The sequence below is a fragment of the Actinia tenebrosa genome, unplaced genomic scaffold (genome assembly GCF_029948245.1).
Source record: "Actinia tenebrosa isolate PJP-AT-01 unplaced genomic scaffold, QUT_ActTen_1.0 PGA_scaffold1__47_contigs__length_23844297, whole genome shotgun sequence".
Classification (NCBI taxonomy): domain Eukaryota; kingdom Metazoa; phylum Cnidaria; class Anthozoa; order Actiniaria; family Actiniidae; genus Actinia; species Actinia tenebrosa.
Window position 1 is genome coordinate 19,409,363 of NW_028292578.1, and position 17,898 is coordinate 19,427,260.

A 17,898-nucleotide genomic window follows, 5' to 3' on the forward strand; every position below is an offset into this window, starting at 1 on the left:
AGTAATAGTAGTAGTGTTCCTACCTCTGTTGAATCACACGTCAAGCACCTGTTCTCACTGGTTGGTTCAGGGGTTTGGACATATCTACAAACTGGGCAGCTGTTGAGGTAGGAAAAGAATGAATGGGATGATTTCAGTTGTAAGTCAAGCCTTGATAGAAGTCTGGTTATTACAAACGGTGTACCTTGTGTCTGACCACTTGGATAAACAGCTCCCATGAAATGAGTGGTTACAGAGGATTGTAAGAACTCCTTCAACTGATTCATCCTGTACAAACAACATGTAGAGGTGAGATTTGTTTGCTTTTGTTTTGAAGTTGCCGTTCTTAAAATGCATCTTGCTGTAACTGCTGCTGCTACTATTGTTTCTGCAGCTGGTTTTTTTTTTTTTTTTTTTTTTGCTGCTTCTGCTGCTTCTATTATTCTTATTCCTCTTATAAAATAGATGTTTCTGAACTTGAAATTGTATTTGACGCGGTTATTGGTGCTGTCGGCACTGTTGTCGTTATTGATGTTACTGTTGCCAGCCATTGCTTTTGCTACTGTTTCTGCTACTACTGATGCTCTAATCGCTTCTCATAAGAGCTTCCATATAAATAACGGCCTGCACAAATTTCAAATCACCTTCCAATTGCTGGCTTTCATCAGCTGGTAAAAGTTTTTGAATCTCATTATCTGTTCCACATTGTGGTCAAAAACACTGACCACCATGTGCTATCAGCCAGAAAGAATTCTATTGAAGACTTGCATTTCATCTGATGAACATTCGGCACAACACGAAATTACATCACTAGTGCAACTCAGCAATAACTGAGTAGAAATACCTAACATACCATTCGTTCCAAGCAAACTGGACACTTTGGCAATTCTGTAAGACCAGAACACGGTAAACTTGCTCCCTAGTAAGGAAGAAAACAGGACACATCAGGGAATTCTTCTTGAAACAATATAAAATATGTTAAGTATACCTGTGAAGATTTCAAGACTTCTACTTTTGCTACATAGACAAGATGGCAGACCTGTACATTTAAAGAGGAATGTGTCATAGTTGAGAATATGATATGAAAAAAAGCATTTATTGATGGTTATCATGTTGGCCATGTTGGAGGAATTTAACAAAAGAATTTTCAAGGAATTCTTTTGTTATATCCTCCAACATGGCCACCGTGTCTTTTGTTATTTCATTCACTCTTGGGAATGGTTGAAAACCATCAATTGACAAAGCGTTTTCTCACCTCTTCTTCAAGTGAATTGTATTGGTGGCCATTGTAAGTGTTGTAAAATTCATCCGCTAATTCCTATTTTAAAAAAAGGATTACAAAATAACTTGTATAAATCTCGCATTCTGATTGGTTGGGAGCACATGCTTTACAAGAGCACACAGCACATGTGCCCACTTTCATTTGCGTCATTCCTATCCAAAATAACGGTTATTGAAATTTGTATTTTACAAAAGAAATGAAAACCTTGTTTGCTGTGCTGTGTGGATTTATAAAGCACTTGGGGATTGGTAAAACACTCGAGAAGTGTCGAGAAGAACTCTGCTACGCGTCATGCTTCTCCTAACACTTCTCTCGTGTTCTGCCAACCCCCACGTGCTTTATGACTGTGCACAGTATGTGCGCCAGTTTTCTATTTCTTCAATTTTGAATGAATTTTAGGACTGACAGGCATAATTGCAAATGGTTGAAATAGCACAAAAACTAAATAGCTCTAAAAACATCTATTTCTTTTGTTTCCAATTGTTTCATTGGTGCTATTTTGAACTATTTAGTTAGTAGTATTTCACGGATATGTGGTTTGCACTCTAGTGGTATTTGAATAAAACACTGTTATGGAATTAAAATTTATTTTGGTTATTTGTACCTGGTTTTTAAACTTGATTAAAGCCATGTACTGGTTTGGTGTGGCGTCTCTGATGATCTTAATGTGTTGAATGAACTCTCTACAAAAATTACAAAACCATAGTAACAAATTATGTCAATAAAATCAAACATTATTTGCTATTATCTCGGCATACTTAAGGGCTTCCTTGCCAAGTTTGGCAGTTTTTCTACCTTGTAAAAATCAAACACAATTAAAGGTCTGCATTTATATTAGTGGCAGAGTTATAGAAGGGCTTTACAGCAGCCATGTTCTATGGCAGGAACAATGCACTGTTATTACATGAGGTTTAACTTTTTTGTGCCCAACAACCTGTTCTAATTTATTTTTTACAAGGAAAACAATTAATAACACATACTCTGAGGGAGCCACGAACTGTAAAAGGTCAATACATGCAAGCTTTGCTGGGACTGCAAACATGCAGATGGTCTGACTTCTGGAAATTCCTTTGGTGAGCGACGTCATCTCACTGAAAATGAACAAATCATAAACATGAATAAAGGTAGCAAGGACAAGCCAACAAGCATGATAGCTCAGAACAGCTTATTTTGGAAGGAAAATATTTCTCAAAGGTATTTTATGTGACACAGAAACTATTATGACCAAAGAAAAACAAATAAATCCTTAAAATGAATTTTGATGAAGTGTAACATTACTCACTTGCTTTTATAGATATGGAGAATTCCTTTGACAGTCTCTACCGTTGGATTGCCAGAGAAGAACCCAATCCTCCCCATCCACTGGGATGTTTCATCTGCTTTGGTTATTCCAATCTTAGTATCCTCTTTGTCTTCTGATTCCAAAGATGGTACATCTTTTTGCTCTAAAGCATTGTATCAAACTTTAACCTTACTTTCTCATTAAGAGGCATTAGTGAATCCAGCCCACAGGTCTTCCATCTTCCTTTCAGAGCATTACATGATTCCTCATGGGAGCGAAACATGAAGTACACATAGTATTGGATAGCTATTTGCATATCTAGAGGATCTAGGGGGCAATATTCTCCCCCACATTATAAATATGAGGATATTATTAAGTGCAAATCAAATCCCAATTTAATTTCAAGACTGATAAAATTGAACTTTGAATTGAGATGCGACTCCCCATAGATTCCCTGCTAGCAGAGCCTATTTTCCTTTTGTTTTGGTTGAGAGAGAAAAATAGACTCTGCCGAGGTAGGACGTTATTTTTGTTGCGCATGCTTGGCATAACTTAGCAACGCTGTCATGATTTTGACAGCCGCTCTCATCAAAACAATGTTTAGCGCCACGGTGTGTTACATTTGCTCATGCGCACTACATGTAATCCTTCCTCCCCGCCTGAAAGAAGGGAGAGAAAGAGAAGAGGAATCCCATAGAATCCAATTATTTAGAAGACTAATTCAAAATAATTGTACCTCTCTTAAGGGTTTCTATAGTCAGTTCTCCTAGTTCTCTTTGTCCTTGGTTTAGTTTTATGTCTTTAGGATTAAAGGCCTCTGATTTGTTGATCTTAGGTTCCTCCTCTGTAGCTCTTGGAGATGATTCAGCTGAACTGCTCTGAGATATTTCTTCATTTTTGGGGGTTCCAGCTGATGACATTTTCTTTTTTATCTTAAAATCTAAAGCTAATGAGAGCAAAGTAAAATGACTGTTATCAGAGACATCTGACAGTGTGAATATTTTTTGGTAGGCATTTTTGGGGGTTCCAGCTGATGACATAGTTAGATTACGATATATGGAATTTGAAAGGAAATAAAATTAGATTGCTTGGTATAAAATCACTTTGGTAGCCAGGTGGGTGAGTGGATGGCTAGGCAGGCAGGCAGGCAGGCAGGCAGGCAGGCAGGCAGGCAGGCAGGCAGGCAGGCAGGCAGGCAGGCAGGCAGGCAGGCAGGCAGGCAGGCAGGCAGGCAGGCAGGCAGGCAGGCAGGCAGGCAGGCAGGTAGGTAGGTAAGCAGCAGTAAGTGTGACTCGTGATTGACGTCGTATATTTGCGGGTTTAACCCGCGGAATTCCGAACGCGTCCGCATTTTAACAATTCCTCAATAATTGTTAAAATGCCCCCGATTCGACTTGCAATGGCGCGCATTTGCACTTACTGCTGCTGTGTTGGGAATCAAAGGGTCGCAAACGGAGGTTAAAATATTTGTTGGATATACGATGCATGAATGTAAAAAGTTCACCAATGACTTCTGTATAATTTGTCTAAGATTCAAAGTTAACATACCCAAGCCCAAGGGTTTCTGGTGTTGTGGTAAAAAAATGCAAATAGAAGACGACACGTCAGCACAGTGTTACGAGTGTGGTAAGAATATTCGCAATGCCGTACCAAATGCTACCAGAGAGCAATATTACGCCAATGGAGGTCGTACGAAAACACCTTATAAGAGAATAAAATACTTTAGGGACTGGATGAGTCATATCCAAGGTCTTCGGCCGGTATATTTAGACGATGAAGTAAAGAAGAAAATCACAGACCATTTAGAAGAACCAACCCCGCAAAACTTAAGGAAGACATTGAAAAAATTAAAACTAGGGAAATATTACAAAGCTATTCCCTATCTTTTGTCTGAAATTACCGGTAAGTCTATTCCTGAGGTTTCTGATATGACAAAAGCCGAGTGGATGTTTTGTCGGCTGGATAAGGATATTCCTTATTACCCTGACGTAATCTACGAAATATTTCGCGAAATCGACCCCAACCACCCCCTCTTGGGATGGATTCCAAGAAGATAGTGAATCTTATGGCATAAGATTACGCGTAATTTCCAGACTGTCGTTCGATATGTAAATAGAATCCTGTCACGCTCTTTTCAAAGCAGATGTTTACTGAGCAAGCTTTCTTTGAAGCTCTTCTTTTGCCTCCTGGTAGATCTTTTTGCGAGATTCCTCGGAAAGATCTTTTACGACTGTTTTTTTATTCCTTATGTCCGACTTTAATTTCTCGTACTTTTCCTCTTCGGCCAGAATAAGCGAGAATTCTACGTCGTCTATCTTTCTGTCACGCAAAGCCTTTGAGACAAGATCGGTAATGGTATTTACTTTAGCCCTTGACAGAGCTATTGTCGTGTCATGCTTGGATATTTTGCTTGACAACTGTTTCATAATGCCCGTAGCAACGGCTGAAATAATACCACAGGCTGCCCCGACGCCGGCCAAAGGAACTCCAACAATTATTCCCGGTCCAGTAAGCGAAGTAGCAACGCCGGAGCCCGTTAACACAACAGATATGGACCCTGAAGTTATCGCAATCTTATGTAGCGTACTCCGGGCTCTGACGTATTTCTTCCTAACTTTTTCGTAGTGTTTTGTCTGCCCTTCCAAGTAAGCCAGGATTAAATTTGCTTTATTGAGCCTGAAGTTTTCAGCGTTTAATTCGTTAGGTTCCTTAGGAAGTTCAGGATAAAGTGGAGGTGCTGATGGTATAACATCCATTATATATACTAATGTACGACGCCTTTGGGAATGATATTGAGGAGCAGCCACATCACGACTACTGGAACTAGAGGGCCTTTAGGAAGATGTTTCCGCATGCAGACCCTAGTAAGTTCGAAAGAAGACCCGACGGTATTTATTACCAAGGCTCCAGAATGTACAGCAATGCGGACTTGGAGCCGCATGAGAAGAGGAAAGAGGCACAGCATTTGTCAATAACGAAGGAGGCACCCGTGCATAAAGAAAGGCTACCTAATTTCCCGGAGAATTTATTGATAACCAAGGAAGATTACCCATTTTACGACGCCCAAGGTGGTATAAACGACTTCGATAAATTGGTAACGCATTTGAAGATTCCAGTGGGTCAGCAATCATTTGACGTAGTAGTAAGGGATATCTTTAAAGAGACGATGTTGAAGCATACGTCGGGTAAAGAGGCTAGGGAATGGTTAGCAGGACCCAACATGCGGTATTGGCCGCAGCAGTTAAACTTTGCTATTTGGGCTGCCACTAAAGGTTGTGGTGTTGCCGCGGACATGTTTCATATTTCATTTATGCGGTTTCACGTCGCCTTTACGGTAAGGAGGTTGTTGAAGGAGCTTAACGTACCCCTACCAGGAGATAAGGCATTTAATTCGATGAATAACCACTACGACTCCGCTGCCCTAGAAAGGTTAATTAACGAGTTTAAGCCACAGCAAAGAGACTTTCGTTATAAGGAGGGTAAGACGCATGGGTTGGGCATTGTTTACGTTTGGGGTATTAATGCTGAGCAGCCAGCAGACATGAATCACCAAGAATACCCAAGTGATGAACTAGAGTTTAGTGACATGGGAGGTGATAAGGGTAACAATACGCTAATTACTAGGATTCAAATGATTTTTCCTAGCACTTGGGATCCGTTTGTGTTAATGAAAGGAAAAGGTTTAAGAGCGGATGTCAGCAAGCATCAAACAAAATCACAATTATACAAGGGCCGCGAAGCGGCCTGAAAGTATAATTGAAATTATATTAACAAACGAAGTGAGAAATATATGAGAAAACAATAGGTAGAATCCTGCCATTTGTGCTTCGGACCACATTTTAACGCACTCCACTCCCCTAGAGTTTAAATATTGATGACGTAATCCCAGAATCCCGTGCTGCACTAAGTGCGAGGTCACGTTGTACTTTTCATCTTTTTAACGCCTGTGTGAAGAGACTCCACGATGAGAAATATATGATGGGAATGACTAGTCATGTGTCAATATTTGACAAGTACGAGGGCGGGAGGGTATCTCATATATTTCTCACTTCGTTTGTTAATATAATTTCAATTATACTTTCAGGCCGCTTCGCGGCCCTTGTATAATTGTGATTATATTTCACAAACTCCGTTCGAAATATATGAGAAAACAATAGGTAGATTTTAACGCCCTCAACAATATGTCTGAATAAATGCAGACATTAACACAGTGAGTTTGTGAAATTAATACATTTAATCGTAACTTGAACATATTCAACAATATAAATGACTTTGGGTTAGAAGAACTAAGCTTTATCTGTGTTCAAGACAGCGTTAGCATAGCTGCTGTTATGTACTGGCTTGTAGTAGAAGCGTTGGAAGGTACTGGGTGATGTCCAGTCTGCCATGTTCATAATGTCACCTATTGGGACATTGTTGTTTGCTGCAGCTGTTGTTGAAGCACCTCGTACAGAATGTGCCTTGAATATATCTGTGTTAATACCAGCGGCTTTTATTACTTCACGTAGCCAGCGGGCTAAAGTGGTCGAAGTAACAGGTTTATGGGGCTTGATGAATGAGATGAACACAACATCTGGTTTTAAAGAGGGAATCAGTAGTCTAACCTTTCTAGTGGCTTTCAAGTAACATTGAAAAGTGTTAACTGGGCAGAGCTTGCTGTCTGAATGAAATTTTGCAAAGAAGGCTTTGGCCATGTCCTCAAGAGATCCTCGACTTCTCGGGAAGTCAAGGTGAATGAGATGCCTTCTGGAATTACTTGGCAGTATCACAAGTCGAATTTAGACAGGGAAGAGACTCGTTCTGGGCATGAGAGTGCAAATAACATGGCAAGTTTGAGTGATAATAGCTTTAATGACAATTTTCTGGAACTTTCCATGGATGACAAGTATTTTGTTACTCTTGTGACATCCCATGTGTGATTGTATCTTGGTTTGGGGGGTCGGATATTCACCCCCATACCCTTTAACAGTTGTGTTACCAGTGGGTGCTGCCCAACTGGGTAACCGTCAATCTTATTGTGGCTAGACAATATAGCTGAACGAACAACATTAACGGTTCTGTAAGCAACTCCATTGTTACTCTGACCGAAACTCCAGAATTTGGTTTAATTTTGCTGAAACAGGATTAATCTTTGATTTATGACACCAGCTGCTCCAATGCCGCCATGCGGACCCATACGCCTTATGTGTGGAGGGTCGAGTGGCTGACAATAGTATCTTGGTAAGGTTTTCAGGAAGGCCTTCTGTTTGTAAGTTTTCCCTGATATGTGAAAGACGGCTAGGTGTAGTCTCGGAAACAATGAGTGGACCCTTTCGATTGAGGCTGGGTCTTTCAGTAAGTTCCTCGTATTGGGAAGTATTATTGGATTCTTGATGAGAAGTCGGAGCAGTATCGGCCGCCAAGTCTGGGTTTGCCAGATTGAGGCTACAAGTGTGAAGTCTGCTCTGTCTAGAGATACCTTGCGAAGGACTGAAGGGATCATGTTGAATGGTGGAAATGCATATCCCTTTAGGGGTCCCCAGTCTAATGTCATGGAGTCCGTGTAAAGGGCTTCTGGGTCGAGCCTCCAGCTCACAATTTGTGGCAGCTGGGTTGTCAGTAGTGTGGCAAATAGGTCGACGTTGCAATCTTTGAGGAAAAGGCTGAATGACTTGGAAGCTTATTTTCCATTCGCTGGAATCATGAAACTCTCTTGATTCCTTGGAGATGTTGTGCGCTTATCAGGATTTTCCTTTGTAGGCACCACTCCCATATTTCCAGCGTCAGGGAGACAAGTATGCTCGACCGGGTTCCTCCCTTGTTGTTTATGTGGGCAACTGATGTAGAGTTGTCCATTCTCAAGCAAACAGCCTTGTGATGTTGGTTCTTCATAAACGCTTTTAAGGCAAGGAATGCTGCATTCAGTTCTAAATAATTGATGTGCAGCTTTTTCTCCTCGCTGGACCACCGACCGTTTGTGGTGGTGCCCTCACAAACTGCCCCCAGGCCCTTCTTGGAGCTGTCTGTTGTTATGACTAGGTCTGAGGTCGGAGGGTTGATTGGACTTCCGTTTACCTTTCTTATATTTGCTATCCACCACCTGAGCTCCTCTTGGGCATGGTGGTTTAGGGTGATTTGTGTCTCGTAGTTGTGTTCGTTGATTCGAAGGTGCTTTATAAGTTGAATCTGTAAACGTCGGAAGTGTAAGGGGGCCTGATGTATTGCCAGACGAATTGATTCCAGAGAGCCGAGTAGGCTTGCTACGTCCTGTGCCAGCATAGTTGGGTTGGTCAGGGCGTTCTGGCATTTGTCCAGAACTTTCTGGACTTTTCCTCTGGTAGGCTCAGAGTTAGTGTCTCTGAATTTACTATAAACCCTAGGAAGGTAATGGATTGGCTTGGTTTCAGCTGGGACTTTTCCCAATTGATAGTGAAACCTAGGTCTTGAAGCAGTTTCAATGCCATTGATGTGTCTCGGACTCTGTCATCGTGGACCCCAACAAAAGAAAATCGTCAAGCTAACATGCGTACACCTCTTTTCGAAGAAACGAGACGACCGGTTTGGTCAGTTTTGTAAATATTCTTGGTGCTGTATTTAGACCAAAGGGGAGACCTTCGAATGCGTAGCATTTGTTTTCCCACAAAAATCTCAGGTATTTTTGAGATTTGTGAATTTTATTGATAGGTACACGTCCTTCAGATCTATAGACTTCATAAAGTCCCCCTTCCTTAGGATGGTTTTTAAGCACGATATGTTTTCCATTTGAAAGTGGGAGTTCTGTATGAAATGATTGAGATGACTCAGATCTATGACTGGTCTGAAGGATCCTCCTCTTTTGGGCACCAAGAACAAGCGGCTGTAAAAGCCTGGTTCGTTTGGGGAGGGGTCCACATAGATTGCCCCATATTCAGGAGTCTTTGAATCTCTGCGTCTAATAACGGTTTTGTTTGTTTTGTTGAATTTGTCACAACTGGAATTCTTTGAACTGGAACACAACAAAAGGGAAATTGATACCCTGTAACAATGTCTAGGATTTCTTGGTCTGAGGTTATTTCCCTCCATTTGTTTAGGAATCTGTTGATTCCCGATTTGTCCCCTTTGAGGGGCGAAAGGACCGGTAGTTGTTTGAGCGGTTACTTTGGTATTTGGAAAAACCGCGTGACTGGTTGGACTGCTTGGACCTTTGAATGTAATTTGGTTTACGATTTGCTTGTTGGTTTTTAGTGGGGACTGAGAGATTTTTGGCTAGACCCCTACTAAGTTCTGCCTGTTTAGAGGCTAAGGTGGGAAAATCTTCACCGAAAAACATAGTTTTGGCATTAGGCAAAGGTTCATCTGCCAGGTTTTTTTTTTTTATTTTTTGTTGTTGTTTGTTGTTGTTTTTTTTTTATTATTATTTTTTGTTGTTGCTAATAGTCGCTAGGACCCTTTTCCTGCGAACAGTTGAAAGGAGATAATTTGAAGAGCCTAGTAAGCATAAGGCTTGTTCTAAAATGTTCTTAACCTGATTAGGTGACACTTCTTTCCCCGTTGATAGGGCATCGTGTAAGCAACAAAGTGGACCTGTGGTGTTTAGCAAAGCTTTTTGAGCCAAACATAGGTCTTTATCACGATTCTGGACAAATCTTTTTATTTGTGGATTGTTTATTGGATTTACAACTGAGGTATCTAGAGTGGGTGCCCTTAGGCAATCAAGTGAGGGAACACTGAAATTTTCAAGAATGTCTGACACCTGGTCATGGCTTAATTTCTTCCTAAAGTGCATATCTAGGAAGGTTGATAGCTCCTTGGTTGGTTCCCAGTAGGATGGTGTGGCCCCAGGGTCATACATTTCATCATCTATTAGCGTATTTTCGCCGTTTGTTGAAGCAGTTTCAGGTCTTGGAGACTCGGAGCCTGGATTGAGTAGCTTATCAGTCAAGATTGGTGGTCTATCATCCGAGTTTGGTGGCTTGACAGCCGAGCTTGGTGGTTTATTAGCCGAGTTTGGTGGCTTAATAGCCGAGCTTGGTGGGGACTGTGTCCCTTCTTGATATTCTGGGAGATCGTAGTCCAGGTCTATGTCTTCTGTTTGGACTGAGAGCAGATCATTGTAATCTATCTCGGTGTGTTTTGGCGGGAAAGATTCCATGTTAACTTCGAGAGTTGAGATACGGTTATTCGTCTTTGAAATCGCTTCTTGGATTTCTTTCAGTGTTGAGAAGACTGAATTTATATCCTTTTGGTCCACTTGGGATGTTTTTTGTCGTTTGCTATGCCTAGAGCTTGTTGATTCGGACGAACTGTCCGTGTGGCGGGAAGAATGTTTAGATCGTTTACGAGAAGACATTGTAGCTACTAGAGCTAAAAATTCAAAATATTACAAGCAATTGTATCCCGAATGGGATTATTTATGATTCTGGGTATAGGAGTAGGCTAAAAGGTATAAAATAGAGGATAAAAACACGGTTAGTAACCACTTACCTTATCGTACGTCCGAAGCACAGCAGAAAAAGATGAAAAGTACAACGTGACCTCGCACTTAGTGCAGCACGGGATTCTGGGATTACGTCATCAATATTTAAACTCTAGGGGAGTGGAGTGCGTTAAAATGTGGTCCGAAGCACAAATGGCAGGATTCTACCTATTGTTTTCTCATATATTTCGAACGGAGTTTGTGAAATATAATTGACAATTCGTGGCAAGCTTCAAAAAATCGATTTTGCTCATACTTTCAGTATTGGTAGCCTATTATGTCCCAATCATCATGGTGTAGTGTATTTGTGAAAATATATTTTTGCTTTTGAGAAATAAGCATTTTTCCCGGAACGGGTAAATATGCTAATTAGTAATGCCTCAAGTTGGCCAACTTCAGTGACATCGATTTTCTTATTGCCTATTATCAGTTCTTCGTTCACTGTTATTGTTGAAGATTTCACTGCAATGTGGAATTTTCTACGAATTTTTTCATCGGCCATACTTTTTCCTACTATAAAAGTAGCCTCAAAACAATGGTCATTTAAACTATGTGCGATACAACGAAATCCAACGAGCTTTTAGATTTTGAAAGATGAAGCGATGATACTTCTAATGATATAAAAATTTCTTTGTGTATTTGAACAGTAATTACGAGGGGCGAGCTCAAAGTTACGTAAAATATCAAATATTAGTGACACTGAAATCGACAAGATCGTCTGGTGAGCCGTCGATTAATCATGTATACTATCTTAAATCATTTATGAAACTAAAGTTATAGTCGCTAACCTTGTTTAGTTGGTGAAATTTAAAGCTTCAATTGTGGTTTTATCAATTGTTTGTCAGGTTAAGTGCATCGCATCCGGTTTCAGGTAATAATGTCAGCATGGTACTGTAGAGCGTGACACTTTCCCAAAGGATTGTAACAGCCCTATTTGACATCTCATTTCTTTAATTTTCTTAGAATAGCAAGTTGAATATTCTTTTCTTCTTTATCCTAATGTTTTGCCTCTTAAATGAAGTTTTAAACTGAAAACACCAAGGCCAGGTTCATATAACGTTGACTTGATCGTTATTGAGATAAAAGACGGCGAATGTACAAAGTCCCTTGATTGACAGGCCGTTGTTTTTATAATATGAATATGTTTTGCAAGTGCAAGGTAATCACTCACTAGTAAAATGCGCCTCCTAACTCACAGCAGAATCAAAACATGGAGATTTGCTGTTCTTTTAAATCTATTGTCGGTGGAATCTGTGGTTTTGACCGTAAAGATCGTGCATATGATACACAGGTGATACCTCTATTGACATGCAAGAAAGACATCTCGAGTCACTTGCGGAGTTGCAAGTTTTCTGGCCCTGAAAATGAGGTGGATTTAATTTTGTCTCGCGCTGGTTTATTCAAGACCCCCCAAAACATAGAAGAAATAACCATTTGTCCAAACCATCGTTCTGTTCTTGGCATTGGGTGGAGTCGGGGCTCTAACACTAGATGTAGGATACATACATACATACATACATACATACATACATAGTTTATTCAAATCGCAAATAAATTATTGACAAATAGTAAAATACAAGTAAGAGCAGAGGCTAGCAAAAAGCGATACAAATAAGACAACAAAGCACAATAATAGGCGACTTGAAAGGAAGTTATGAGGTTATCCCTATGTGAAAACTCCCAAGAAAAACAACAAAACATGACAAAAATGCATTATAAAGAAAGACCCTAAGCAACGTAATTAGCGAAAAATGCTCTATAAATGAAGTATAAGTATATGAATATGTACTAAATAAAGGAGAGACAAGCTCTCCGCCACCCTGAGCCCCACCCCCGCACGCGCACCCACCAGACAGATTATGAAGTCTGTCCGCCTGGTGAGCGCACGCGCGAGAAACCCAGAGCAACAGAGAACCCGTCTCCTCCTTAATCTAGACTCTACTAAAAAATATACTAATCGATGTGTACTGCAATATGTAAACATTAAACACCTAAGTGAGACTTCAATTTCTGCTTAAATGATCTAAACCCATCGGTTTCAACAATGTCTTTAGGTAGATCGTTCCACATATTAACAACTCTGACGAAAAAGGAGTATTTGTAGCAGTTAACTCTGGCTGCTTTAACATAAAGTTTGTAGGAATGATTAGCTCTGGTAGACGTAACTTTCGTAAATTCAAAAAAGTCACGGAAATTTAGAATACCCCAAGAAGTTTCTGGACACAAATGGAAGGGGAAAATACCAAAGGCGGACAGAGGTATTGGAAAAGGCGCATCTCAGATGCTGTTGAAACAAACTGGAACATTTATTCAAGCTGGTTCTGGTAAGTGTCCTTAAAAGTCATCTCTACTTGATAGCCTCCTGATTTTATGAGCACAGGATAACGTTTTCAATTTACCATTCAACCTAGGAATGTGCACCAACTGTGAAAAAAAGTTAAAACAAATAGAGCTTGAAGAGAATTTTGCAATGGATTTTGAGAAGTTTCAATTGGTGAGTGAGGATCATATTTCCATTGTCCCAAAGCGCATTTCCCTACCACAGGAAGCCCACTGGACAATGGATTGACTAAAATGGAGCGTTTTTACTCACGTGAGAAGACAGCAATAAACAATAGAAACTTTCTGCACAGTATTTGCATAAAAATAGAGTTCAATTCCCGGAGGATAGAAAATGTATTGTTTTGGTACCCCATAATGGCGACTGTGACGTCACGTGAAAACGCTCTATATTTAAGAGCGTTAAAAGGAATATACAAAATGGATGTTACGAAACATAATAATAAGTTTGCTTAACGTTTAGGGATAAGAGTAACAAGAAAAATAAAAGTAGCACATTATTGACACTAAATGATCATATATTTGGAAATTACCAATTTAGATCAGACAACAAAATAATATTCATGGGGTGACAAAAAAAAAAGGGGGATTGGTAGAAAGCTACAAAATTGTCTTAATAATCAAGATGATTTAAGGGCGTTAATGAAATTGAATATATTTTTATTTAAAGACGGATGAAGATCCAGAGGTTTCCTTTAAAACACCACTGAAGTCAAGTCCAGCTGCCTCAGTCTGTGCATTACACGAAACACCCGTGAGCCTTTACCAGCCTTCAGAGGCACAGTCCGTATCCTTGGTTCTTGAAGAAGACAAATCCATTACATATGAGACACCTAGAGACCACCTCAACGCATTTCTAGCTTCACGGGATATAAGCCCGATTCGCCACTCATTGGTAACACCATGGGACACAGCGTCAGCGCGAACAAAACGCTACCATACTCGAAAGGCAAAACAAGTTGTCGGCGCATGTCTTGAAGAGATTGCGCCCCAAGACCACCAACAGCTCCTTAGCTCGGTCTGTAGTTCTTATAACACTTGCGATAATATAGATTCTGCTTTGCTAGACGCGCTCACTGAGTGTTACAACAACGCTGGACATTGGAGTACGCGTAGGCAGATTCTTTCCATCATTGCAGATAAAGTCAGCTATAATGAACTACAGAGATGGATACCAGACCTTTCCAGGTACCGCTACAATATCGCAAGGCATCATCGTCTCTTACACGGAAGAGGTTCAGTTATCATTTCCCCGTCGACCGCTCGGATGTATGTTCCAAAAGAAAAACTAGACCACTTTCTAACGTTTATAACGGGTTCGCATATTATACAAGATCTGCCCTTTGGTGAGAAGTCCCTTAAACTATCTTCAAATACAGAAATCAAGGTTCCAAATGTCATCCGAACAATGATCCCTGAGCAAATCGTCCAGCAGTATCAAGCTTATTGTCATGAATCAGGCTTTTCCCCTATGAGTAGAAGCACCTTGTGCCGAGTACTAAATGTATGTTCAGCGTCGGTACGCAAATCCCTACAAGGATTAGATTACTTCTCCGCTGAAGGGGCTAAAGCTTTTGAAGAACTGGAAGAGATGGTGGAAAAGCTTGGTGATGAATATGGAAAAGGACTTACTTGGGCAAAACAACAAAATGAAAAGCTAAAACGTTCCAAGAGATATCTCAAAACCGACTATAAGGTAATGAACAATTAACAATCAATGAAAAAAATACATGCATCGCCGCCATTAACCTTCAACCTACATTTTCCTCACAGGTTCACATTTCCCAGAGTTCCACAGTACCTGATCACTGCATACCTTACGCTCTTAGCTTTAAAGCTGACGAAGACTACATTTCGCCTTGTGTCGACCATGAGCACAAGGAAAGGTGTGACCGCTGTGATGTATTTCCTGGTGTTATTAATGAAGTGCATACAGTTTTAGACAACCTTGAAGAAGGAGCTGAAAAAGATGAAATGAAATATGACGTCGATCAGTGTGTTAACAAAGTTGAGGCATGGAAAGCTCATATTCTACGTTCGATAAATCAAGATAAAGCACGGTTAGATATTCTCCAAAATCTGGACCCAGAGTCCGCACTCCTTGTTCTGGATTGGGCAATGAAGTTTCTGCCAAGGAAGTTCCGTGAGGCGCAGAGCGATTGGTTCGGCAAGCGTGGCATCAGCTGGCATATAACAGTAGCTATCCGAAGAAGTGAAGATGGAAATATGCAGATGCTTACTTTCGTGCATGCATTCGAAAAGTGCATCCAGGAAAGTGATACAGTCTTGGCAATCATTGATAATATCTTCTGCCAGCTTAGGACTATTGCACCAGGAATTAAAAATGTCTTTCTTAGACAAGACAATGCTGGATGCTACCACTCAGCTTCAGTGTTGCTATCAGTCCAGCGAATAGCTACCAAGCACAAACTCCATCTATCCCGTGTGGATTACTCAGACCCTCAAGGTGGTAAAGGATCTTGCGACCGCAAGGCAGCAACGATAAAAAGCCACATGAAAGTCTATCACAACGAAGGTCATGATATCGAGACAGCGGAGCAGATGGTAGCAGCGATAGAGTCAGCACGTGGTATGCCGGGGGTGATGGTAACGTTATGTGGCCAGCAAACCAGTCAGATACCTTTTCCAGTGAAATGGGAGGGAATCAGTTTCCTTAACAACATGGAGCCCAGCGAAGAAGGAATAAGAGTCTGGAGAGCTTATGGGATAGGACCCGGCAAATTGTTGTTGTGGAAAGATTTCGATGTTCCAGAGAATCATCAATTACCAACCCTTAACACTGTAGGTGAACGTAGTGATCGCACTTCCTCTACTTCGTTTACTGATGTTACTGCACGACGTCTCAAAAAGAGCGAAGCACCTAGTCATCAAGCTGAGACAACTGCACAACTTGAAACAGAAGAAGATAATTCCGACCCTGAGGAGCAGAGTTTGTTCTTTTGCCCAGAAGAAGGCTGCGTCAAATCCTTCCAAAGGTATTCTTCTTTACAAAACCACATACACTGTGGCAAGCACAAGTATGTTCTGGAGCGTGAAACCTTTTTTGATAAAGCGATATTGATGTACGCAGCTAAACTAGAGCAAGGAGCAACTTGTGATGTGCCACAGATTTCTGAACGAACTCCGTCTGTCGCAGTGAATGAGCCTGCATTGAAAATGGGCTGGGCCCTAAAAAGTACCAAGCAGCGCAAGCGCCACTCAGAAAAACAGAAGAAATACCTGCTAGAAATATATCAAATTGGCGAGCAAACTGGTCAAAAGGCCGATCCTGTCTCCGTTTCAAAAGCTATGAGAAAAGCAAAGCTCTCCAGTGGCGAACCTATGTTCTCTGCCACAGAATTCCTGACATCGCAGCAAATTTCAAGTTTCTTTTCGCGAGTCACAGGAAAAAAGAAATGTCAAGATTATGAAGAATTTCAAAAAGATCAACAGGAAGTTGAAACAGAGAAACTATTGCAAGACTTACAGAGTGAGGTTCTTAGCGTAGTTTCCACCCGCCATCCAATCATATACGACGTTTACGACCTTTGCGACTCGGCCAATCGCAAGAAGTTAGACAGGTTTTCTATTCTGGTGTTGCAAGATATCTGTTCCTCTTTTCAACTAGATATTTCTGGCATTAGAGTTAAACGCAAGAAGCCGTACATTGACCTATAAAGAACTTAGTTGGCAATTGTACATGCCAAAACAAATGCTAACTTTATGTACTCGTCATTAGCATAGTATTGCGTTATATATATAATCAGCTTATTCAGATACTGTCCACGAGTTGACTACGAACGAACGTCCATTGAGCATAACGTTCAAGTCAACGTTATATGAACCTGGCCTTGGTGTTTTCAGTTTAAAACTTCATTTAAGAGGCAAAACATTAGGATAAAGAAGAAAAGAATATTCAGCTTGCTATTCTAAGAAATTTAAAGAAATGAGATGTCAAATAGGGCTGTTACAATCCTTTGGGAAAGTGTCACGCTCTACAGTACCATGCTGACATTATTACCTGAAACCGGATGCGATGCACTTAACCTGACAAACAATTGATAAAACCACAATTGAAGCTTTAAATTTCACCAACTAAACAAGGTTAGCGACTATAACTTTAGTTTCATAAATGATTTAAGATAGTATACATGATTAATCGACGGCTCACCAGACGATCTTGTCGATTTCAGTGTCACTAATATTTGATATTTTACGTAACTTTGAGCTCGCCCCTCGTAATTACTGTTCAAATACACAAAGAAATTTTTATATCATTAGAAGTATCATCGCTTCATCTTTCAAAATCTAAAAGCTCGTTGGATTTCGTTGTATCGCACATAGTTTAAATGACCATTGTTTTGAGGCTACTTTTATAGTAGGAAAAAGTATGGCCGATGAAAAAATTCGTAGAAAATTCCACATTGCAGTGAAATCTTCAACAATAACAGTGAACGAAGAACTGATAATAGGCAATAAGAAAATCGTGTTATCAATACCAAAGGTTAGATAGTTTCGTTACATGATGTCACTGAAGTTGGCCAACTTGAGGCATTACTAATTAGCATATTTACCCGTTCC

General features: G+C 40.5%; 1 protein-coding gene and 1 pseudogene across 1 annotated transcript in view; one reads left to right on the forward strand and one right to left on the reverse strand.

Annotated features, from left to right (window-relative positions):
• Positions 1 to 17,898, reverse strand: part of LOC116297782 (uncharacterized) — a 46,655-nt gene that overhangs the window by 12,085 nt on the left and 16,672 nt on the right. The window contains 9 exon segments of the mRNA XM_089032968.1: positions 24 to 99; positions 185 to 267; positions 833 to 898; positions 968 to 1,018; positions 1,235 to 1,297; positions 1,866 to 1,944; positions 2,242 to 2,352; positions 2,544 to 2,706; positions 3,280 to 3,489. Of these exon segments, the coding sequence (XP_088889094.1) occupies positions 24 to 99; positions 185 to 267; positions 833 to 898; positions 968 to 1,018; positions 1,235 to 1,297; positions 1,866 to 1,944; positions 2,242 to 2,352; positions 2,544 to 2,706; positions 3,280 to 3,489 (902 nt within the window).
• LOC116294191 (uncharacterized) lies at positions 12,496 to 17,036 on the forward strand (annotated as a pseudogene).